Source organism: Cucumis sativus, chromosome 1 (assembly GCF_000004075.3).
Source record: "Cucumis sativus cultivar 9930 chromosome 1, Cucumber_9930_V3, whole genome shotgun sequence".
Classification (NCBI taxonomy): domain Eukaryota; kingdom Viridiplantae; phylum Streptophyta; class Magnoliopsida; order Cucurbitales; family Cucurbitaceae; genus Cucumis; species Cucumis sativus.
In genome coordinates this window covers 4,935,716-4,959,589 of record NC_026655.2, presented here as the reverse complement: position 1 = coordinate 4,959,589, position 23,874 = coordinate 4,935,716, and the positions used below count along the sequence as shown (strand labels likewise).

The 23,874-nt window shown below is 30.8% G+C and overlaps 5 protein-coding genes across 12 annotated transcripts; 1 reads left to right on the top strand and 4 right to left on the bottom strand.

Annotated features, from left to right (window-relative positions):
- Nucleotides 1-905: 905 nt before the first annotated feature.
- On the bottom strand, nucleotides 906-1,577 carry LOC101217869. Its single transcript, XM_004152485.1, has one exon. The coding sequence runs from the start codon at nucleotides 1,575-1,577 to the stop codon at nucleotides 906-908; it is 672 nt and encodes a 223-aa protein (XP_004152533.1).
- Nucleotides 1,578-2,068: 491 nt separating this feature from the next.
- Nucleotides 2,069-6,517, bottom strand: LOC101217629 (probable serine/threonine-protein kinase PBL3). Of its 5 annotated transcripts, none has more exons than XM_031889272.1 (7): nucleotides 6,282-6,514; nucleotides 4,774-4,881; nucleotides 4,547-4,691; nucleotides 4,325-4,460; nucleotides 4,021-4,157; nucleotides 3,634-3,757; nucleotides 2,069-2,965 (listed from the first exon to the last, which is right to left on the bottom strand). In XM_031889272.1, exons 3-7 carry the CDS (start codon nucleotides 4,604-4,606, stop codon nucleotides 2,544-2,546), a joined length of 879 nt encoding a protein of 292 aa, XP_031745132.1. In that variant the 5' UTR covers nucleotides 4,607-4,691; nucleotides 4,774-4,881; nucleotides 6,282-6,514; the 3' UTR covers nucleotides 2,069-2,543. The 5 variants fall into 5 exon arrangements, with proteins under 5 accessions (XP_031745132.1, XP_031745134.1, XP_011651142.1 ...); XM_031889274.1 differs by lacking the exon at nucleotides 6,282-6,514 and adding an exon at nucleotides 5,210-6,261; XM_011652840.2 differs by having other exon boundaries at nucleotides 4,547-4,881; nucleotides 6,282-6,517.
- A 3,637-nt stretch (nucleotides 6,518-10,154) lies between these two features.
- LOC101213955 (transcription factor PRE3) lies at nucleotides 10,155-10,900 on the bottom strand. Its single transcript, XM_004152390.3, has 2 exons — nucleotides 10,612-10,900; nucleotides 10,155-10,491 (listed from the first exon to the last, which is right to left on the bottom strand). Exons 1-2 carry the CDS (start codon nucleotides 10,732-10,734, stop codon nucleotides 10,342-10,344), a joined length of 273 nt encoding a protein of 90 aa, XP_004152438.1. The 5' UTR covers nucleotides 10,735-10,900; the 3' UTR covers nucleotides 10,155-10,341.
- A 6,403-nt stretch (nucleotides 10,901-17,303) lies between these two features.
- On the top strand, nucleotides 17,304-18,432 carry LOC101217402 (glucuronoxylan 4-O-methyltransferase 1). The gene has a single exon (XM_004152483.3). The coding sequence runs from the start codon at nucleotides 17,429-17,431 to the stop codon at nucleotides 18,296-18,298; it is 870 nt and encodes a 289-aa protein (XP_004152531.1). The 5' UTR covers nucleotides 17,304-17,428; the 3' UTR covers nucleotides 18,299-18,432.
- Nucleotides 18,433-21,228: 2,796 nt separating this feature from the next.
- On the bottom strand, nucleotides 21,229-23,576 carry LOC101216926. Of its 4 annotated transcripts, none has more exons than XM_031881472.1 (6): nucleotides 23,350-23,576; nucleotides 23,149-23,262; nucleotides 22,785-23,013; nucleotides 22,352-22,434; nucleotides 22,038-22,145; nucleotides 21,229-21,535 (listed from the first exon to the last, which is right to left on the bottom strand). In XM_031881472.1, exons 1-6 carry the CDS (start codon nucleotides 23,443-23,445, stop codon nucleotides 21,374-21,376), a joined length of 792 nt encoding a protein of 263 aa, XP_031737332.1. In that variant the 5' UTR covers nucleotides 23,446-23,576; the 3' UTR covers nucleotides 21,229-21,373. The 4 variants fall into 4 exon arrangements, with proteins under 4 accessions (XP_031737332.1, XP_011651131.1, XP_031737337.1 ...); XM_011652829.2 differs by having other exon boundaries at nucleotides 22,352-22,443; nucleotides 23,350-23,575; XM_031881477.1 differs by having other exon boundaries at nucleotides 22,352-22,443; nucleotides 23,149-23,276; nucleotides 23,350-23,482.
- Between the last annotated feature and the right edge of the window lie 298 nt (nucleotides 23,577-23,874).

Below are 23,874 nucleotides of genomic sequence, written 5' to 3'. Positions count from 1 at the left end.
TCTAACTTTTTGAATCATCCATAGCTCATTTTATTTTTACGTTCAAAGTACAAAAATGAGTAACTTAATTTTAAAAATTAAAAAACAAAAATCAAAATGGTTAAGAACTCTAAAATTTTGAATAGTGTGCCACAAATTCAAACCCTCTGCATACATTTAAATTGTAGAACTCACTCAAAAAACAGTCTGTAACTCTAAACATCTTTTAAAACCTACTGCTGAAATTAAAACTTTAATTTAGGAGTCATTTTGAGTGGTGAACCTAAAAGTTTATGTATAAAAAGGTTGAAATTTTAAGGCTTTACCTACAATCATCAATCTTTGAATCCTACAAAACTATAACCTATACTTTAAATTCAATTACTTTGTTTGTCACTTTCCTTTGTCAAAAAAGAAAAAAAGAGAAAAACCCCACCAAATTTTGTCAATATGTCAACTAACTATAAATCATCTTTCACAAGGTTCTTTACAACAAATACAAAATCAAAATTGTTTTAACTTATACAAAGCTTACTTTAAACCCAAAACATCATCATTTTCAGTATTTACACTTTGTCTTCCTTGATGATCACATCATCTCCTTTTAATGGATGAGTACGATGTACCGAAAAACCGAATTTCATTATGATCCAGGTTAGTTTGACACAAGAACTAATGCTCAACTCTGAATGAATTATAAGGGAAATCTTGGTACCGAGAAATGGTTTCAAAATCATATAAGAAACAAGTAATCAAAACAGATCAATCTATCATATAAGTGTTGACAAATCATTTACATTAGTAATCTTTAGAAAATTTGGGGTTTTGAATTCATAATCTTTCCAAGGAAGGTTTGAAAAAAGAAATACAATAAAGAAAGGTAAATATGTTTACAAAATGGAGCAAGAAAAGAAAAAAACAGAGCTTCATTCTTCTTCCAATGGCATCTGAAACCGACACAATGGGCAACGATTACTGAGTTCCAGCCATTTATGAATACAATTTAGATGATAAACATGTAAACAAGGCATTTGAACAACATCAATTTCACACCCAATTGAACCAATCTCATCCAAACAGATCACACAATCACTCAAAACCCCATCAATTTCAATTCTCTCCATTTCCTGAATCGAAGCCCTACTGGCCCGACCCGACCCAATTCCCATGTGGGGTTCGGACCCATAACCGGAATCTTCCATGGCGTCTTCGGGGAGTATCAGCTCGACGACCATCGGAATGGTTCGGGAGAGAGCGTTAATGGGTTCGGTTGCGATTCCACGAGCTCTAGTAGAAATTTGGTGAATGAAAAAAGGTTGAAGATGATAAGGGACATTGGTTTCTGAAAGCATAGAGGAAATTGCAGACCAAGAGAAAGAATCTTGAGTTAGAACGTCACATCTTTGCCGGAAATTCTTGTAACGGAGTGTGCTGATGACTTCGTCGCCATGAGTTGCGTAAGAGGAAACGTAGAAATCGATGAAGAATTCAGGGGGTTGAAATTGAGAAGAAGAAGAAGAAGACGAACAGGAAGGTTCGGAGAAGTCTTGGGGCTGCCAGACCTCGCAGTGGAGGCCGGAGATGGCGGGGGTGGACATGGATTTTAGATGGTTAATTAGAGGAGAATTTGGGAGAGAAACAGAAAAAAGGAAGGAATTTTAATAAATAATTGGAAGGGAATCGAGAGATGGAGTAATGTAGAAGTAATGGCGTGGCTTTGAAGCTAAGAAACAGATTCTTATTTTTCTTTATATAATGAAATATGTTAACTAACTTCATCAAAGGAGAGGTGTGTTTGGTTGAGTTTCATTTCATTTTTCTATTCTATTTCATATTGGTTGTGTTTGGTGTAGTTGTTTTTAGTTATATTTAACAATAATTCATGTATATGATGGTGATTATATTGTTGGAATTGAGTTCTTATCTATTATTTATTTTGTTCTGCCTATCTTTTTTTTTTATTAATTTAGGTTGGAAGTTTCAAAATTCAATCACATAATGCACTTATAAAGAACATTAAATGAAGCTATTTAGCTATACAAGTTAATAAACAAAATCAAATGAGATAATCTCGATAAATCATTGTGAGTTGGTGTGAGAATCTTTTGCGATTAGTCAATGAACAAAGACAACAAAAACCAAAACATTGGTTGGTTGGCAACATAAAATATTATGAAGCCAACAGAAACCTTCCATTTAAATTTTAAGGTTTGATTGTCAAATCACAAATTCTCAGTACAAATTCCCTCGGAGTAAAATGCCAAACTAAACCATCTCTCTGCTGCTCATTATTTCAATCCCCTTCTGTGTAAAGGTAAAATATTATCTCTACGAAATTTATAGTGGCAGCTGCCCAACCTTTTCCCACCTCCCAAACAAACTCAATCTCCATTTACAGATCATCATCCTTCGCAAGTCGAAGACGAGAGGGAGGACGAAAGAGGGAAAGGGATTTTCCGACTGCTACAGTCTACCAACCGAACACACCGAGGGCAAAGATATATATTCACTTGGGTGATCGTTAAAAAGATGATCCATCCCTTCTCAAAGGTTCTCTAGGATTTTCATTTGGATGGTAGTGGCGAACTCGGTTTTGGTGTCATTGAATTTAAAGGTGAAGGGTACTTATGTCTTAGCGGGGACTTTGGTCCTGGACTGTTTGCTCTTTGGGTATCAACATGCTTAACCAGGGGGAGCTGTTCGAGAGCGTATAAAACTTCAGACATCTGTGGTCGGAATTTTGCCTCTCGAATGCACTGCAATGCAAGGACTGTAGTCATGTAAGCAGCTTTTTGAGGGTATTGGCCCTCTAACTTAATGTCCATTATCCGAAATAACTTGCGCTTATCAGCCAAGTAAGGTCTTGCCCATTCCACAAGATTCTGTTCAACGCCTACTTTAGTTTTATCAACAGCACGACGTCCCGAGAGGAGCTCCAGCAGCACAACTCCAAAGCTATACACATCGCACTTAGCCGTTAACCTACCTGCAATAAGTATAGAGATATATCCATCATGTTAACAATAAAATTTTAGAAATTTAATATATAATGGGAAGCTCTAAAATGAACATCTTTTGCCTGGTTCCCTGAAGCACTGTAGTTTGAAACCAGACATTTATTCATCAACTACTATGATTAAATTTTAGAGATCTGTAGTGTGTAGACAGATTTCAAGGTAAGTAATAGTTAATCTTATCCTACTAGCTGGAAAACTTCTCAAGAATTTGCTAACCAATTCACTTCAAGAGAAAAACCAACAATGATTTCCCCTAAGAGGATTTATTGTAATTAGATTTCATCTACCAGACAAACAGGCAGATTCATTTAAGTGATTTATTGAAACAGAAGATGGGGAAAAAAACATCAAATAACTTAGTTTGGTAGCTCAATGTATCTAGCAAGAAGTTGAGCAATTATGAGAATAAATAATAGGGTTAAGGAGAATGGATGATGGACATCCCACGATCTAGAATCCCCATCAACCAATGACTATAGCAACCTTTAAATTGTACATATCCTACAGTAATTCCACCCATCAGATTGATATTTAGAATCAACTCAAAACATATTTATGCAAATTATATTATTTTTCTTGCTAGAATAACCACTTCAAGAAAACCAAAGATTTATAAAATATGGAGGAGAAAACAAACCGGTGGCAATATATTCTGGAGCAGCATAGCCTTGAGTACCCATAACTTGAGTGGACACATGAGTCCGATCACCTGTTGGGCCTGCCTTTGCCAAACCAAAATCTGAAAGTTTTGCATTGAATTCCTGTGTACAATAATTTCAAACTTAATAGTCAGACAGATGAATTTTAATTTTACATTCATAACAGCTTGTGCTCGTGACCTTAATTCTTGATTATTTGTATTTAATAGATTAGAAGGACAAGGAAAAAAAAGTTAATCTTAGTGTATACACTCTTTGCTTTTCTGTCACTCTTTTTCTATGTATTTCATTTACTTGTACTTGTTTAGATTTTCACAAGATCTAAATAACAGAAGTCTTTGCCATGAAGGGCATAAATGACATACAGAATCTAAAAGGATGTTCGATGCCTTAAAATCACGATAGATAACTGGTTCTTCGGAGTCATGCAGAAAGGTAAGTCCTCTAGCAGCACCTATAGCAACTTTGATCCTTATTGCCCAAGAAAGTGGTCGCGCACCCCCTACATTAGTGTAATGACAGATCTAATTAAGAAAATTGAAACCAAACTTCAAAACCTAATTAATTACTTAACGTGTTCATCATGCCTGTTTACTAAAGTAAAAACAATGCCAGAAAAAAGTTAGTGATTGCAGCAGGATTTCAGTTAAGCCAAAACATTTGACTTACTTCTAAAAAGATGATTTTCAAGGCTGCCTTTGGACATATACTCGTAGACCAAAAGTCGGCTATCCCCATCAAGGCAGAACCCAATTAGTTTAACCAGATTAGGATGATGAAGCTGACCAAGGTAATTTACTTCAGACTGCAATCAATAGCAACCTGATTTATAAAGCCAACTATTAAGCCAGAAAGGTCAACAGGATCTGCAAAATAGAAATGGAGAACTACCAGCCATTCCTTGTGTCCTTGAAAACCTTCGGGCTTAAGCTTCTTCACTGCAACAACCATTCCAGCTCCAGGCCTCACAGCTTCAAGTGTATGTTCATCAATCCATCCTTTGTAAACATGACCAAAACCTCCTTCTCCAATTAGACTGTCAGGGCGGAAGTTTTTAGTAGCATTCTTAAGCTCACTGTATGTGAAGGCTTTCAGATTTGGAGACAACAATATTTCACCTTCAGTTCTATGAACTTGAAGACCTCTAGATGGTGTATTCCCCCCAAGTGATGGAGATCTCAAAGAAGCAGATGAATGACCTTTCCTATCATGAGTTTTTGGATCTTCTGCATGGGATAAGAGTGCACAATAGCTTAATAATGAACAAACTAAACTAATCTTGATTACACTGACAAGCAATAATCGATGCAGAAGCTCAAAGAACGATATTTAAGTAGCAGTTCATTAACAAACACATAGATCCCCAGTGCAAATCCCGTCTTTTAATTTATACAAGTAATTACTGCATTGTATCTTACAAACAAAGTCCCACAATTGAGATAAAAAGGATACAGCTAAGAGTAAGATTCATTCAGTTTATAAAAATATAACGACATAAAAGAAAAAGTAAGACACAGTTACTCCTACAAACACCAAAACTCTGAATCTACTCACGTGGTCAAATCCCACCAGGCTCCAATGCTTGCAGTATATCGTGCAATATGCTCACTATCATATTCATTCAAAGAAAGATTCATAAGGCGATCAATTTACACTCAATCATCTCTGAAACTCCAGTACATCAACCACAAGCCAGCATTTGTATCAGATTTCTCCAAAACTTCTTCATTGCTATAACTTAGGTTAGGTTCATAAAGATAAGAAAGGAATATGATTCTCTATGCATTTCCATACACCAGATAAACTTGGGAGACAGTAGCAGACTTTTACTGAACGTCGCCATTCGTCCAACACCCACCAATGTCTCTGCCTTCTACACTCATTGTGATCTTCAAACCAACCCCAATTTATTACTTCCAAATTTTATCATCATACCATCATCTTCAATGCCTTCCGCATCAGGCTCATAATCAATAAAAAATCTCATTGTGGTTAATAGGTATTTATACCACGTTCCCTAAGACAGCATTCACGAAATGAAAATGCTAAACCAATACATTCAAAAAGAAATCTCAACCCACCAGTTGATACATCAATCCATTTACAAGACTGGATACACATTGTGTTTAATTATGAAGGTAATATACAAATTTTATTCCATCGATAGAAGCATCCCATCATTTAAAATTTACATTAACTTGATATTCAGAAACTAGAACAATTCAAGCTTAAAACGAAATCCACTTGCCCTAAAAACAGAAAATTTCTTCATGGGGTTTACAAGTAGAGCACTAGGACCTCTCAGTACCATGGATGGTTTACTCAACACAATACAATATCCAATAATACAAAGTTTCCAAGGATGTACTTTAAGTGGGGTTTTACCAAGTTGCAAAATGTTGAAAAATGGGAGAAAAAAAATCCCCACAAAGGGTTCATTAAAGAAAACCCATTTGGAAACACACCGAAACAAAGAAACCCAGAAAGTTAAAACACCGAAAAAACCCAAAAGAAACAAACCCACCAGACAAAAAGAAAGGGGAAAAGGAGTCCATGGAATCAACGACAATAAAAAGAAAAAAAGAAAAAAAAGAAAAAAAGGAAACAGGGGAAAGGAAGAAATTACCTGAATTAGGGAGGGAGTTGAGAGAGTTATCGACCTTAGAACGAGCTTTTTCGAGGCAATTACCCATTGTAAAAGAGAAAGGAAAAAAGCAAAGAGAAAGCAACAAAAGAACTAAGAAAACACTCTCTGAAAATTCGCAGAGAAGTTGGAATGGTTCTTCGTTCTATCGACGCTTCTCTCGCTCCTCTTCCAGCATCTGATCCTTCTCTTCTCTTAGTTATCGAGATTAGCATCAAACATCAAATCAAAAGAAGAAATTACTATCACTTTTTTGGATTAATAATTATAAAAAAAAATGAAAAAACCAAAACAGTGATAGCGACGCAGAAAGAAAATTCGGTTGCTAAATGCGAAAAGGAGAAAGATGAGAATGTTGATGTCAAAAATGACTAATTGCTGACGTGGAACCACAAGAACACATTAGCATTTGACAGAAGCAACTCCGTTAACTCCTGCTTTTACTAAAATACCCCCACTTTTAATTCCGTTAAATAATTATTACTGTTCTTTTTATTGTTTGAGAATTCCGTTAATGTTATATAAATTTTGTATTGTAAGCTTTTATGTATCAAACTTCTTTAATTCCAAAAACTAATCTAAATCACAAAATTAAATGTTTTCATTAAATTTAACTTTTTTTTCTCTAATTATTTTTAAATATTATAAAGCTATGCAATAGTGTTAATAGATAAAAAAAAATTATTCAAAAACTAAATTGATACAAAATTGAAAGTTGGAAGACTTAAATCATTATAAGTAAATTATTACTTTTAGAAAAGTTTCAAAATGTTTTTTCTTTAAAGAAAAGGTTAAAGTTCAATTAATATATAATGGTTGGTTTAGAGTATTATAAAGGATACACAAATTAATATTTGTCTAAACAATATATGATTAACCTTTAAGATTTGATACCTTTTTTATCTTTTCATGGTTCAAATTATAGTTATAAAGTAGAGGGGACAGTGAAATGTATCACAAATAACAAAGTTCTTTTGGATGGATAACATTACTAAAAAAAGAAAATGAAAATGATACATTTAATGAAGATAGTTAAATAGAACTTTAAAGTTTGCTATAAAGAGGTATTAAATTTTTATCCTTCATTTTTTCACCTTTCATTTAATAATTATATGTTGTTTTTAGTTTAACCTAAAAGTTGGGATGGATAGAAACCTTCTTAGTATATATTTATTTATCGATACATATAAACAATATAACATACGTCATCATAAACGTTTTCTTGATCAATGTGCTCACACCTGTTCAAATTCTGATTACGAATCTTAAGAAAACGACGAATCACATTACTGTATGTTCAAATTGAGTAATATGTTAGGATCAATTAAACTTCGATATCATTATTGAAGTTAATTATGGCAATAATTTTGTTGATCAAATGACACCAAAACATATATAGAGATGATTATTGAGTTGATTGGTCCAAATCTCGAGACTTTGATTTTTTTTCCTTTTATGAAAAACACGCTCGATCCATATGCCTCCCTTACTCACGTGTGGGTCCAACAAGTAAAATTCAATTTTATTCTTAATTACGATTGTTAGAAATTCTAATATAATCTCGACTTAATTTATTTACTTTCAATTCGATAAATTAGCAAGTGTATGAGAGTAGACCTTTGGTTCAATATTTTAAAAGAATATTTAGCAACAAAAAAGTATTAACAATGTATGGATCCCTTTCGTATTGTGACATAACACCTAATAGTAACAAAATTTATATCATCATTTAAATTTATGCCCTTAGGTTTGGTGGACATAACAATGGTGGTTGGATTAATTAATAATTTGAACTTATTAACCATATTGTACCTTCAATATTAATTAGGATATTTATTATTAATTTCTTATAGTATAAAACAGAAACATAACGCCAAGAAATAATGACATTTAAAATTAATTAAAGAATATCAACATAATTTAACATTATAATGATCAAAGCATATATAATATATGCAATGCAATTTTAATTTCATACAATAGTAATTATTCCTAAAGTAATATAAATTAGAGATAGATAACTGAATTGACATATAATATTTATTAAATTAATTAGAATTTTAATTAAATAAAACTTGGGTTTAATTAAATCTATTAAGCACAGCATGCAGCCTTAACTATGTTTGTGTAATTTTACATTTAAAATCATTCAACAATTTTCTCACACTCTGGTTAGGATCACGTCAATCTTAGCTAGCCGTTATCAAAGATTACCAACGAATTCAATCTAGGTCTAGGAGGACTCGAGTATCTTTAACTTTAGGCTCGTTATATAAAAAAACTAATATTACAATAATACTATTAGTTGATTCAATGGGCAAATTGATCTTTTACCCTCCTTTAGACTCAATTTGAAGTCCAACTCTTTTATAAGTTGAAATTTTAGTTATACTTGAAGCTTATATGTTGTCAATGGTAACAATAATTAATGGTGTTAATTTTATTTGTGGTTGTAAATAATATCATGTATGTATTAATTTCTATGCATTAGCAGAGGGATTTGCATTGATTAGGGTTGCATTGATCACGTGAGAATTGAAAAATATATAATTCACAAGCAAAGTACATACTCCAATTATTATTACTACCTTCATACTTATGGATCATTAAATGTGATATATCTTTCACTTAGGGGTTTAAGATTAATTTATTTAAAAAATAAGCAACCATTTAATTGAAGTTTAATTTCACAAATAATAATTTTCTTAAAACTACTTCAATTATTTTTTTATAAAAAAAATTGAACGTTAAGAGAATAAGATCGAAAAGTCATCTTCATTCTCATCCTCATCATATTATCACGTACGTATCTCTATTGTATGATCTACTATCGTATATCAATATTCAAATTATAAATTTTAAAAAATAGAATTTGAAGTTTGTATGACCGTTATCTACGATATAATATAAAATATTTTTACTTCTTACCTTTCTTCTTTTATTTTTTTTTATTAGAATGTCTAGGACTTCTTGCTTACACGAAAATAGCTCATAATCTAAATGTATTATTATAACCTAAATTAAAATAATATTTAATTCAAAACTCAAACTATCCTAATAAATACATTATTATAACTATGAAATATATATATATATAAATTTGAAACCCTACACTATATTATAAAAAAAGGGCATAGAATTCTACAAAACTGAGTCATAGACTCAACAGTGAGTGTCTATAGGATATATATATATATAAAATGAGATTTGTTTGTGCGGTTGAACGCTCTTCACGCGTGGTTTCTGAGCAGCATCTGTTCTTTCTTCATTTTCTTCTTTTAAATTTTTTGTTTAGGGCATCCCCACATGAATTTCCGAGTACATCCCAATATGGGCCATAAACTACAACCCTACATGTATGTGTGTGTGTGTATATATATATATGTATGTATGTATGACTCTCTTCTTTCTTCTTCTTATCTCTTTTCCCATGCTTTCCCTTTGCAATTTATAGCCATACACACATTAATCCATTGCCTTTCACTGCCCCATATATCCTCTCTCTCAAATCACTTCAACACCATATCCCTTCTTTCCGATCAAAAAAGAACAAAATAAAATCATTGCCCAATAATTTCGCTACCTATGATCAATTAACCGTATCTATGTGATAATTTAAACATGATATCATAAACAACACTTAATTTTGAGATTTGTCTATATACTTTTCATCATAAGTCTCGAGTATGATAAAAGAAGAGTGTTAAAATGTGTCGATATTTATGTATCTTTTTTCATTTGCTACAGTGTATTTTCTTATTTTATTGGAATTTGATCTACAATTGTTATGATTTTAAGTATATTCAATTGACTTTGTGTAAATTAACATTTTAAGATTTGCATGAGATAAAAAAATGCACATAATTTACCTTAATTCAAACTTTAGTGATGGATCTATGGAAGAAGAAAGATGTATACGCAAAACAAAAAGAAAAGAAAAGAAAAGAAAACCCTAATTAAACAAAGAAAACTTCGATTTATTATTTATAACAACCACATGATATGATTATATATATAATATAATATGGTCATGAGTACTGAGTCACTGAGTGAGCAAGCTTCTAATAATGGCGGCTTGAGCTGTGTCCGATGTGGCCAACAACTCCGACAGTCTTTCACTCAGATCATCCACTTCTCTATGTAAGCTTCTAATGTAATTGCATGTCTCTTGCAAGACCTTTGCTGCTGAAACCTATACACAATTAAGAAGAGGAAAAATCTTTCAATAAACCTCAACAGAAGAAAAAAAAGAAAAACTCAAGCGGTAAGCTCAATACCACATTAAGTTTTTAGATTTTGATAATACATGCACCTTGTCTGAGTGACGATTACGAATCTCAGGCAGGAGTTGCTGCAATTTGTGAACAAGATCAGTGATTTGCTCGTCACTGATTCTTACACTACTTGATTGTCTTGAACGAGATCTACCAGACATATTGATATAATATATATATATATATAATAACAATAATATATGTTTTTTTGGATGGGATTTTGAATTCTGTTGAGCTATATGAAAATGGAATCTAAAAAGGGGTATTGAGGAAAAAGATGAAGAGTTTGGAGAATGTGAAGAGGGAAGAAGAAGAAGAAGGCAGGTGCATGGGGAAAAGGCTTGGGCTATGTGGCTCTATTTAAATAGGTTTTTTTTTAATTATTATTTTTTTGAGAAAGAGAAAAAAAAAATATAGTAATAATGAATGTCTAGGAATGCTCCATTTATTTATTTTTGTTACTATAAATCTTATAGCAATTTACCTAAATAAAACCTACCTTAACCCTCTCTAAATTCTCTTTATCATCCTACATTGATCTCATCACCAATTTTTCATGAATGGTAAAAAAAATTGGAACACTTAAAAAATTATTATAAAACACTCGTTTTTATAGATGTTTGAAAAATTCGATTCAACACAATCCGAATCAATAGTATTATATATGTTTATATTCCGTGCTTGGAATGGACTTTTCTTGAGTAATACTAAACGTTTTAGAACTTTTTGTTAAGTGTTATTATATTAATGTTGTACTTTATGATGATTTTGGATGCGTGAATTATTTATGGATACGATGTTAGAATGTTTTTAAAATTTAACAAATATTATAAATGAAAAAAATTATACAACCGATAACCTAACCCAATCAATATTTTTAGGGTTGTGAATGGCCATTCGGGTTGCCAACCCGAAAATATGACTAAAGATACCATATTTTTAGGGTAGGAGAAGGTTGAGTTGATTCTGAAATACCCCTAAAATGGACTGAAAATATTTACGGAACACTCTTAAAAATAGGTTAATTTTCAAATTTGTCTCTAATAAAGAAGAATTGTCAAATAAAATTTGGAAGCAATTTTGAAGTTTGCGTGTAGTTCTGTTACTTATAAGATTTTTTTAAGAAACAGAATAAATTCATGGACAGATGTAGAGAAAAAAAAATTGGACTTTGTGTAATAAGTTAAATTCATGAACAAATTAATATTGACTTGTAAGAATAATTATTGGGTGATTTTAGAATTCAAAAAATTAATGATTTAGTAGACAAGTAGTTATTGAAAGTTTGGAGTTTATCAAACTATAAAAAATCACAATTTTTGTCCGACGTATCAATATTTTTCATATATATCTATGAGTTTCACATTTTAAAATTATATATCTTTTTGTCCAATTTTCTTCTTTACTAAATTTTTTAAAAAAATCTATAAATCTTATTAATTTCTTTTATCAACATTTGTATTGAACTTAAAAACACCATAAAATAATAGAGAAAATATAAATATTTCTAGTACTAATTTCAATATTTTAAGATTGGTTCAATTTTAATCTATATATTTTTAATAATTTCTAAATTTAATCTTTTAAAATTACTTTATACTAAAATTAGTTAAATAATTATAGTAATTTTAATTATAATAATTTTCATACAAAGAAGTAATATATGTGAATATAATTTTAAAATTCACAATAAAACTGCTAATAAAAAATAAAATTAAGAAAATAAATTAAATTTAAAATTTATTAAAACTCTATAGACTAAAATTAAACGTTAGAAAGTATAACACTAAAATCAAACAAATTCATTCATATTTAAAATTTTAAAATATTATACTTTTAATTAACCTTTTCTTTCTCCCTCAATTTAATTAATAGATTTTAAGATTTAAAGAAATTATAACTAATTAAGTTCAACCATTTTCATGAACTATAAATTAATTAATAAACTTCCACGTCAAATATTTAATTACCAACCTCAGTATTTAGTAAAAAAAAAACTAAAGATCTCGTCATTAAACTTAATAATAACAAAAAAAAAAAAGAAATAACTCATAAATACATTTTTTTTACATACCGTAAATTTGACAAATACAGTAGTAATCGATAATTTATTTTTAAATTTACTATTTTTGCAATTTTAAAAATATAGGTGAGATAAACTTTGTTATCGTGATGTTTTTGTTGCTGCTATTTTTTTGCAAACTTCTCAAATAAAAAAAATTAGTTTTAAGATTAGAACAAAATATCACGATTAAATATTGAGTAAATTTGATAAATAAAAAGTTGAAAAGGTTTAAAAGCATAAATGAATGAGAAAAAGAAAAAGAAAAGGAAGGTGGGGAAATGGGTGCCTACGTGGAGGAATCGGTAGCGGAGAGAATAATAAATGAGTTGACCGGTCAAAGTTGATAAGTGCTTACAGTTCCATCCATGTTCGCCAGATTTACAACGTGCCCACCCCAAACTTCTCCATAACATACTTTACATATAATCCATTACATACCCACCGACTTTTTTTAATACTACTTTCTTTTTTATAAATATCCTATTTAAATACACACATCAATCTTTTCTATATATATATATATACATATGAAAGAAAAAGAAAAAAAATACGATCCAACAAGTACATAATATATTCTTTTAAAAAATGTCTTTTGTTACGTTGATATTTTATATATTAGTGGACGGTGAATCCTAATGCATTTCTAGTCAAACAAAAGAAATTACAAATATTACTACTTAAAAAAGAAATTTTGATATTTACGTGTATATATATATATAAATAAAAGGGGAGAATTCCACGTTTTTGTTTTAATTTACCTTATTTAGAACAACAATTTTATTTTCATACTTACCAAAAGCAGGGGGTGCACATGGTAATTTTATTTTTCTCATTTATTTTCCAAGTTTATATTTCCAACACGTTATTATTAAGAATAATAATATTTTTATCATTTAAGAAAACAATTAAGCAAATTTTAGTTTTTCTTTCGATTTAGAAGCGATATAAACAGGCTTAATGATAAAAATTACGCATGGGGATAAGTTAATATAATAGTATATATATATATATAGTTTTTGACATTGTAACTAATTAATTGATCTTGATCTATGTAAGTGATTGTTTTAATTTAGTAATATATTAAAGTGGGTAAAGATTATATAATTATGGTATGTATCCATTAATTGTTGGAAGTTGAGAGCAAGTTGACTACGTAACATAGAACATTTGCAGTTAAATAACATCAAAAAGCTTTTAAAATATTCATATATATATATATATATATATGTATGTATTAAGAAAGGAAGATTTTAAGATGACAATGAAATCTTGTGGCAGAATGATCTGATTTTGGTTGGCATTTGGAAAAATATTTATTGTGTTCATTGTCACGTGCTTATGCCTCCACGTCCTCTATTTTCGAATCCCCATGATATAATCCTATACTTAAATTTCATTTTTCTTTTCTAATTTTCTAATTAACTATTTTAATGTTCACTAATTCATTCTTCTTTTTAACTTTTTATTTCTATTTTTTTATATTATTAGAAAAAAAATTTGCTATATTAAAATATCAAAATCATAAACAATATTAATAAGTTTTTATAGTTTAATTTTACATTTAGTTTTGTGCAATTTTAAAATAAAATAAAATAACTTTAAAAGTTTTAATTTAATGTTAGATAAATTCTACTTAACATAATGGGTTACATTAGACATTAAATTTGATTCTATATCTATTAGATAAATTACTTCTAATTTTTTTGAGTTCTATTACAAGTGATTTACATTTCAATTCCAAATAAACAATTATTATTATTATTATTATTATTATTATTGGTTGTGTTTGAAAATTATAGTACAACCAACTCTCTCATTTTTTTAAAAACCTTAGATTCTAATCTAATTTATGACTCTAAATTATTGTGACATATATCATAATATCATATAAATTTTATTCCAACTTTGTTAATTAACTTTTTGACTTTATGATACATATAATATAAACTTATTAATTTTTGTATTTATAATTCTCTTTGTCATGTACATATTCTATAGGAATTAAAAATATAATTTAATTACCGTATTAAAAGAATACACTAGCTATAAGATATATTAAAATTATTTATAAAAAAATACTTAAATGGTATATAGAAAATTTAATTTATTTTACTAATAATTTTAGTTTCTTTGGGTATATTTGAAGATACCCTTCCCATAAATGGATGAATTATAGTTTTTATAAACATGCATATATATATATATGTATGTATGTATTGCAATAATTAATAATGAGCACATGACTGAAAACGATAAAACGAGGACTATTATTGAAAATAGTCAAAGTAATAGATATGCTATCATTTTATACAAATTAATATTGCATAATATATAATACTAAAATAATTTCTTTTATTTTTTCTGTAAAAAATATATAATTTAAAGCCCAACATTAATCTTAATAGTAGTTGAATTATATTCAAATTGACCTAAAAATATGAAGTTTAAATATCCAAAAGTTTGCAAATAATTATTGATAACATATCCTCTACTTTTAATATATATATCATCTGACAAAATAGAAAAAGAAATCTCTCTAATTTTAAAAAATTGATATCGAGTCAATCCAGCTAGAATTAGATTTTATGATAATTTTCAATCTACTCAATAATGTTGTGGGAGATAAAGTTAAAATTGAAGATTACACTTTTTAAAAAATAACAATAGAAGAAGTATATTCCTTTAGTTTATTTCCATTGTTTTTTTAAAATGAAAATTAAGTAAAATTGGTAGATAAAAACTTATAATTAGACTCTATATGTTCCCCATATACTATAATAATTTGGATTAAGATGTTAATGGGTTCTATTAATCCTTAATTAATCTTTTATTTGAATTTCAATGCTTCAAAAAAAAAAAAATCAAAATCCTAAAGATTATTGTATAATTAAATTACAAAAATTGAATTTGAGTCAGTACTGTGTGCATATGAGTCATGAACAGCCAGAAAATCTTTTTTTTTTTTAATTATTAAAAAGGAAAAAATTAGTAATGATTTTTTAATTAAAAGAAGAAGATAATAATGAATAAAAGATATGAATCAAAGGGATATGATGGTGTAATTAAAATGAAAAATAACTATTAAGTACTGATTTTGTGTTTATTTTATGCAATATTAAAATCACGTGGAGATGTTAATTTCTTTTATTTGAACTCTCTTTCCCCCAAAACCACGTGGGAAAAGGTTTAGTGGATTCTTCCCAACTTAAAATAAAATCATATGATTGTCTATCCAGGTTGTAATCACTTAACTGGATTATTTTTTCTCGGTATATTATTCTTAGGCGTAGTTCTCGGTAATTACCAACTTTTAGATGTTATCGTTGTTTCTCTTTATGTTGATCATTTGCTTTTGACTTTATGGTTGTTTAGGAGTGTTACGTGATATCTTTAATTTGTGAGAGAAAATTACCGTTCCAAAATTTCATTTTGTTTAAAAAAGTATCCATACTTTGTTGAAAAAATTCAACGCGCACACATGCACGCGCAATAGTTGTCTCTACTCTATTAATTAAGGTTTCATAGGGTATTTGATTTGCATACTTTCAAAAGTTAATTAACAAAATTAGTCAATGGATGTATTTAGAATGAGATAATTAAATGAATTAATATTCTTCCATATATTTCATATGCCAATTTTTCATTTCTTTTCCTTTTTTTCTTCTTTTTTGCAAACATGTGTCCAATTTTAAATTAATCATATTGATTGACACATTATTGTCAAATTGGAAAAAAAAGACCTACGGATATTTATTTGTTGTTTTTCAAAAATATATGATTGTTTGATTCACAAATTTTTTCTTTCCTTTAGATAAAACAAAAAAACTTCACGGTTCAATGTTTACATCAGGACATAACTACGCAATTAAGATTGATAATTAACGAAAAATATTATCAAGGATTCATCATTAATTTAAAGAGTCGATTTTTTTCTTCTTTTTTCAAGCTCTTGTTTTGAATTATTTAATATTTCACGAAGAATATGTAAAAGATAACGATAGATACACCCTAATATATTAACAAATTAAATATATAAAAGCATATAAACATTAACCTAGCTACCCTAGTTAGTGTGGAAAAGAGTAAACGAATAATACAAAAAATTAAGAATGAAGTGAAAACCCTAATCAAGTAATCAACATTATATTTTTTGTTTGTGTGTATAAAATAACCATCTTGTTGATAAATTCAGATCGGAATAAGTTTTTCAGAAATATGAAAAATATATTCCAAATATGTTTTTCTTTCAAAATTTTGATGAGTTTGAGGCAAGTTGGAATTTTATTTGAACATATGAATTCAAAATCAAACTTTTGAGGGAGGCAAACCCTAAATATGAAAACCACATTTGAAATTTCAAGAGAATTCATCCAATTTATCCCACTCTAATCTCCATATATATATATATATATATATATATATATATATTATATATATATATATATATATTATATATATATATATATATATATAATTCCTTCTATATAAATCTATTAAATTAAGTTTCAAAGAAGCAATGAAAAAGAAGAAATTTTTTTGTGATGGAACTCCACACCAAATATCATCAAAGGGGCAATGTATATATAACTCTATATGTTGCTTCATTATTCAAAATATTAGTTGATTTCTTGTCACAATCCCCCAACCAAAATCTCACCCTATTTCCAATTTCTCTCTTCCACTCTAAGCTATACATATTCAAAAATTAAAAAAATGGCCTTTAAATTTCCATATCCCAAATCTCAAATCTCTTTACTTCTTCAACAACAAAAGGAAAAATAATAATAAGAATGAGGCAAAAAACATACCCCATCCATCAATTTCTCAACCTCAAAACCCTCCTCTTAGTTCTATTTCTTTCATTTGTTCTCATCTTCCTCTTCAAATCTAACATTCTTGACTCACCCACACAAAACCCATCTCCAAAGTTACAATCTTTTTCACAAAAGTTAACTCATTGCTCCTCCCCATCTTTTTGCAACAAAATCCCTCCCTCATTTTCCCACGCTCTCATCCATTACTCCACCTCCTCCATAACCCCACAACAAACATTCAAAGAAATCTCCGTCGCCGCTGCCGTCCTCCTCAACCGATCCCCATGCAACTTCCTTGTCTTCGGCCTCGGCCACGACAGCCTCATGTGGGCCACTCTCAACCACGGTGGTCGGACATTATTCCTTGAAGAAGACAAATCATGGATCCAACAAATAAGTCGTCGTTTTCCGATGCTTGAGTCTCGTCACGTTATATATGATAGCAAGGTCCATCAGGCCGACGGTTTGATGGATGTCGGGAAGGGGCCAGAGTGTACTGCAGTCGGAGACCCGAAATACTCAGTTTGCCCGTTGGCGATTAAAGGTTTGCCGGAGGAAGTGTATGAGGTGAAATGGGATTTGATTATGGTGGACGCGCCAACGGGGTTCCACGACGAGGCGCCGGGGAGGATGACGGCGATTTATACGGCAGGGATGATGGCGAGGAATAGAGAGGAAGGAGGAAGTACGGACGTGTTTGTGCATGATGTGAATAGAGAAGTGGAAGATAAGTTCTCAATGGAGTTTTTATGCGAAGGTTATATGGTTAAACAAGAAGGGAGACTGAGACATTTTACCATTCCTTCTCATAAGGATGATTTAGATAAACCCTTTTGCCCTTTCTAAATAATATATATATATTTTTGAGTTCAACTAGATTCAAACTTTTCACTTCCGAGTAGATAATATATATGTGGGTTTTTTCTGCTAATTTCCAATGACTGAAGCTCTAGAAACAATAAAAATTAACTAATTAACAACCTTCTGCCATGTTTACGTTCACATAAAGCACCAATCAATGGTAACTTCTCCTTGATGCTCATTCGTGATTGTTGTTGGCACCCATTACAAATTGACGACACTCCAAATGCCATTTCTATAAAAATACAACTTCTCACTCATTGTTAAAATTGGACTGTCTTATGATTAATTTTAACATGAAGTTGTGTTTGAGTTCACATCAATTTACATGGGTGAGACTTGTGATTGTGAATGGACAATTCAAAAATTTTCGATTCTTTGTAAGGCAAGCAAAATGCTGATTTTCATTGTTTTTATAATTTGAGTCCTTTAATTTGACATTAACATTATCAAATTTGCTTTTGGTTTTGGGTGGGTTCTTTTAGGCTGTTTCTGTCTTCTAATTTTGAAGAAGCTTTAGATGGCTTTTGAAATTCTTATTTTTTCCTCTTTCTTTATTGATTAGTGTTGATTTATTTAGTGGTAAAAATATTAAATGTGACATTGTGATCTTAATATCCAACATATCATTGACAATTATTTTTTTCGTAATGTTGTGGGTTCAATCTATGGTGGTTACCTACTTGATTAGGTTAAGTTGTGTTGTCACGTATGATTAATCCATTTGTGATTAAGCTAGTTTGAATACGAAAAAGAGAAAGAAGATGTTGTTCATACTCACACATCAGCCACAACATTCCCATTCCCCACACAATTGAAATCACAAAAATAGTCTTATACGTTATAAATTTTCAATAATCAACCACACAGATTCAAACAATCTCATGGTTCATCTTGATCTTCCCATTATTATTACTACTCCTCTTATCACACACAAAATCAAGATTATAAAGCACGAAAACCATCACTCCAAAGCCCAAGAAAACAAGCAAAGGTCCACAAGTCCAAAGCACCAATGGAAGAGCCAAATAAAAGATTCTATTTCCAATTGTGTTTAGAACACAACCTTTGTCCAAAATCTCCACCAAATGGCTCTCTGTTAGCACAGACAAGGGCTGCAATGGGGCACTCATTAGAAGGCTGGCTTGATTCATGAACCTAATAGATAACGTGTGGAGAAAGAATGAGAACACAAATATGGTTAGGGTTATTGTAAACTTTAGAGCCGCCGTGAACTCCCCGTGTGCGCCATACACAGTGTCGGTCACCGGCTTTTTTATGCTGTACGTGCTGCTGAGAACTGCGGCCAGACCGGCACAGAGAAGGATCGAGGTGGTAGCCATCAGGCTTGAACCCATTATCATGTTTCTTAGGGTTTGGACTGCAAGAATGTTCTTCTTGTCTATGTCCTGAAGAATTTAGTACAAAGAAATGTATATATAGTTCATTTATATGAGAAATAATATATATATACACACTCTTTATGTCATTCACATGTCTTTTTATTATAATAACCAATGGATAAATCTTAGATTAAATGAACAATAATCAGATATAGTCTACGTTGTACTAGCTATTTCATTTATCACTTGTTCATGTATAGTTATGTCATATAGCAGATTATTTTAGTGAGAGTGAGTGCACTTCAGACCACGCCTAAATTTTTATTTCTTAGGAAGTAGAATAATTTACTTATGGTAAAAGTGAACCAACTATATATACTAATATATGCTGGGCAAAACTTGCACCATTCAACTCCAAATTTTCATTCTAAACCACCTTGCCTAACTTCTTACCCATATACTAATACTATAATATGATACATTTGTCAGAACAATAGTTTTGATGTTTTTCAACATAACATATATTATCTTTTAAATTTTGGTTGCTCTAAGAAAACTTATTACAATATTGCAAATATCTTATCCTCAGACCTTATCCATGTATTCGCATTCCCAACCTAAAATATAATTTTCATGTGCAATTTCTATTAGAAGTTTATGGTTAGGAAGACTAAGATTTGCCGATTGAGATTAGATTTGAACATTCATAGTGCAAGGACCAAAAACATATTTTAACATCATCCTTTTTCATTAGGACGATTATGAAAGAGATGACAACATAGGAGTAGACCTAGATCGTGGAGAAGGTATTGGTTGAACAACGATGACACTTTGATATGAAATAAAAGGGAAATACCTCGAGAATGGGGGAAATCCACTGGCGGCGAACCGTGGCATTAACTCCGATGAAGGTGGCGAGTGGCTGAGTTTTAACCTTGTACCATAACCAAGCATGATAAACGAAGGTTAGGAGAAGACCAAGAGGAACCAATATAACATCCAAATAGTAATTCTTCCACTCCATTGTATTAGCTTTCCTCTTCACCTTTCAAATATGAGTTCATGGCAGCTCATTCTTCTCTTCTTTGATGAATAAATAATGTGGAGTATTCTTTTCCTCTCATTTACCAACTTCTTCCAACTTCTTCCCTTTCCATCTTAGTCCACTTTATTTAATCATATGTTTTGTATAATATAGGGATACTTGGCTACCTTTTAATTTATCAACAAAACATCAACTAATTTGAAGAAATGTCCACCTTAGGGCAAGATTCGATAAATATTGGACCTGGTTTTAGACTAAGCTTCAGACTAAGCTTCGACTTCAGTTCTAGAAACTAAATTCGATTTAGTTAACTAAAAATTTGAAAAGATATCGATCCGACCTCAACAGATAGGTTTGACAAGCAGCATAACCAACACATAAGCATGTTTACAACCTTAACAAACTGATTCTAATCTAATGAAAATGATTTAAATTGTGAAATTTGAGTCACTAAATTCTTCACGAGCCTTTATTTTAAACACAAATGTGTTATCATTTTTCTGTCGTATCTAAGTACGAAGAATCTCGTCGATAAACTTTCAGGTACCTGATTCTTAGCATGGTATGTTACAATTAATTCACAACCTCGAGTGTCACAATCATCTTTTGTCATAACCAATAAAAAATCATTTTAATCACAAACGTTGAGACAGGTGATTCTTAATTAACATGCTATATTACAACCTCAAATGTGTTGCAACCTTCACAAGAGATGTACAATGCAGTAATGTTAAATCTACTCTCAACACAAAACTTAGGCTTCAATCTACAGCCCCGATCGAGATGTTCAGCATGCACATCTGCCAACCGGCAACGGAGGAGGTCCAGAGTAACCTGAAAGGTCATATGACAAATAATAAAAAAATTGCAAAGTTAACATTTCGACGAATTACGACTTCAATATCATATACTGATATTATTGCACACAGTTATTCTATGCCAGACATGGCCAGTAGGACACCACAGCGCAGCACAAGATAATCAAATTTACCTTCCAAAGACATTTATTTTCATTAGTTTTTCTCTTTTCTCTTTTTATTTTATTTTATTATTGGGGGGGAGGGTTGGAAAGTTCATATAACATCTGTCCCATGACCAAATGACAATAAATATAGGCACCAACTTCCAGTCTAAGTTGAGAGTGGTCTTCATAATTCATTCAGGAAGTAACATATTAGCTGCAAGAATAATCTGACATGTTAAGAAGACAACAACCATTGATTGATACTCACTCAAGTAATAGCAACTGCCTAATAACTTAATATGGACCTTGGAGTAAAAGATGGGATTAAGAAGAGGATGATCAACTAAGAGGTCTTAAGATCAAGTGGAAAACCTCATTGCCTTTGTTAAGCCGAAGTCCACAATGAGTGCAATGTATGAAGTGGTTGTTCTCTTGCAGCTCTCCTTGTTTACACATAGGGCACCAGAACTTCTCAAGAATCTAACGTGAAATTTTAAACAGGACATGTAAGCTTATGATTACACTAAGAATAAATCATGCCTAACCAATGTAAATGTAAGATATGATTAAAAAAAACACCGAAAGTATACAAAATTTCAAGATAATTACTCTTGTAGGAGGCATAAGATTTTGTAATTTGCATGGACAAATGTTCACAACCCTCAAAAGTAGGGATGAAAACTAACCTTCTCATTACTAAGTTGCATATGTTCATAAACTGCACGGGCTAAGAACTCATCTTCTTCATCTTCCCATGTCACAATAGGGTCTTCAGATTCTGCAAAAAACTGAGTAAACATCCTACTCAAAATAGGGTTTTTAAATGCTAAAATAATAACAGAGAAGATCGATCACCATATATTACAACAGAACCTGCAGTAACATCAATAAAATTAAAAGAACAGATGAAACAATACACAAGTTCAATTATTATTATTACTTGACATTGACTATTGCTGCATGCACTGAACTAATGAAAATCAATCCAAATTAATGACTACCAAAAAACACAGTTTCCCCGGAGAATGACAAACCATTTAGTCCTTGGAAGAAAGCCACAGAATATACAAACTTTGAGATAATGAACTTCAGAAAATAAAACAGCATCGGAAAGTTCACCTTTTTGTCTCAGATCAACATTCAGATCCTCATAAAAGATCCTTTGCATTTCCAACAGTATTTCTTCACCATCACCTTCATAGGCATCATGAATCCCCTCATATTCCCAAAGAACATCAGCAGCCTCAGGGACAGAAGGTAAATTCTCATTATAGTCATTCACAGATTCATCTTTAATCTTTTTCAGCTCATCAGCAAAGATGTCTTGAAAAGCAGATTTGATCAAATCCTACAACCAACAAAATACCCAAAAAGAACAGACACAAATTACATTACAAAAGAAGGATTGAAGTATTTGGAGCACAAATTATGCAACACCCATCAATTAATTGCAATGAAAAAACAAAAAATTATAAAAATTGACCTGCTGTCGATTGTTGAGAGAATGGGAATAAGTGGGCGAGGACATGGGCAACCTCATTTTCCAGAGCAAGCGGCTTCTTCCTTCTCTAACTCTCTTGCAACAGTTTTCCCTCAGCTATCAATAGTAGACTTTAATTTTCGAATTAAACAAAAACCCGCCAAAAAAACACAGAACAAGGCATCGAGCAAAGAGAAAATTCACCTTCTGCTTCCATGATTGTTGATTGTTGTAACGAGGATGGGTCTTAATTGAAGAACGGCGGGTTTGGATGACGGGATTTGGACTATCTTCTTCCATTTTTTAACTGTTTTATTCAACGACTGGGGTACCGAAATTTGCCCTCGGCTTGTTATGATTGTGAATGGTCGTTTACATGTCGACGGGGTGACATTTTGTTCAAGAATGTAGTCTGGGGCGATGATTACGAATTCACGACGGACAACCGAAGCAAATTGAGCTGCTATACATTTGGGCTTTCCGATATGAATTTGGGCTCTTTATGGATCGGTCCAACTCCTTAATTTGGGCCTTTCCGAATTGACTTCTTCTCATTGGCCTAACTTTCCAATTTCATTTCGTACATGTACTTTTTTTAATTTAAAATTACAAATATATTCAAAATATTAAAAAAAATTATAATATAGCAAAATCTATAAAAGTTAGATTATTGATAAAATATATTTTTAATCATAACAATTCATTAAAAAATAGTCATAATTTAACATA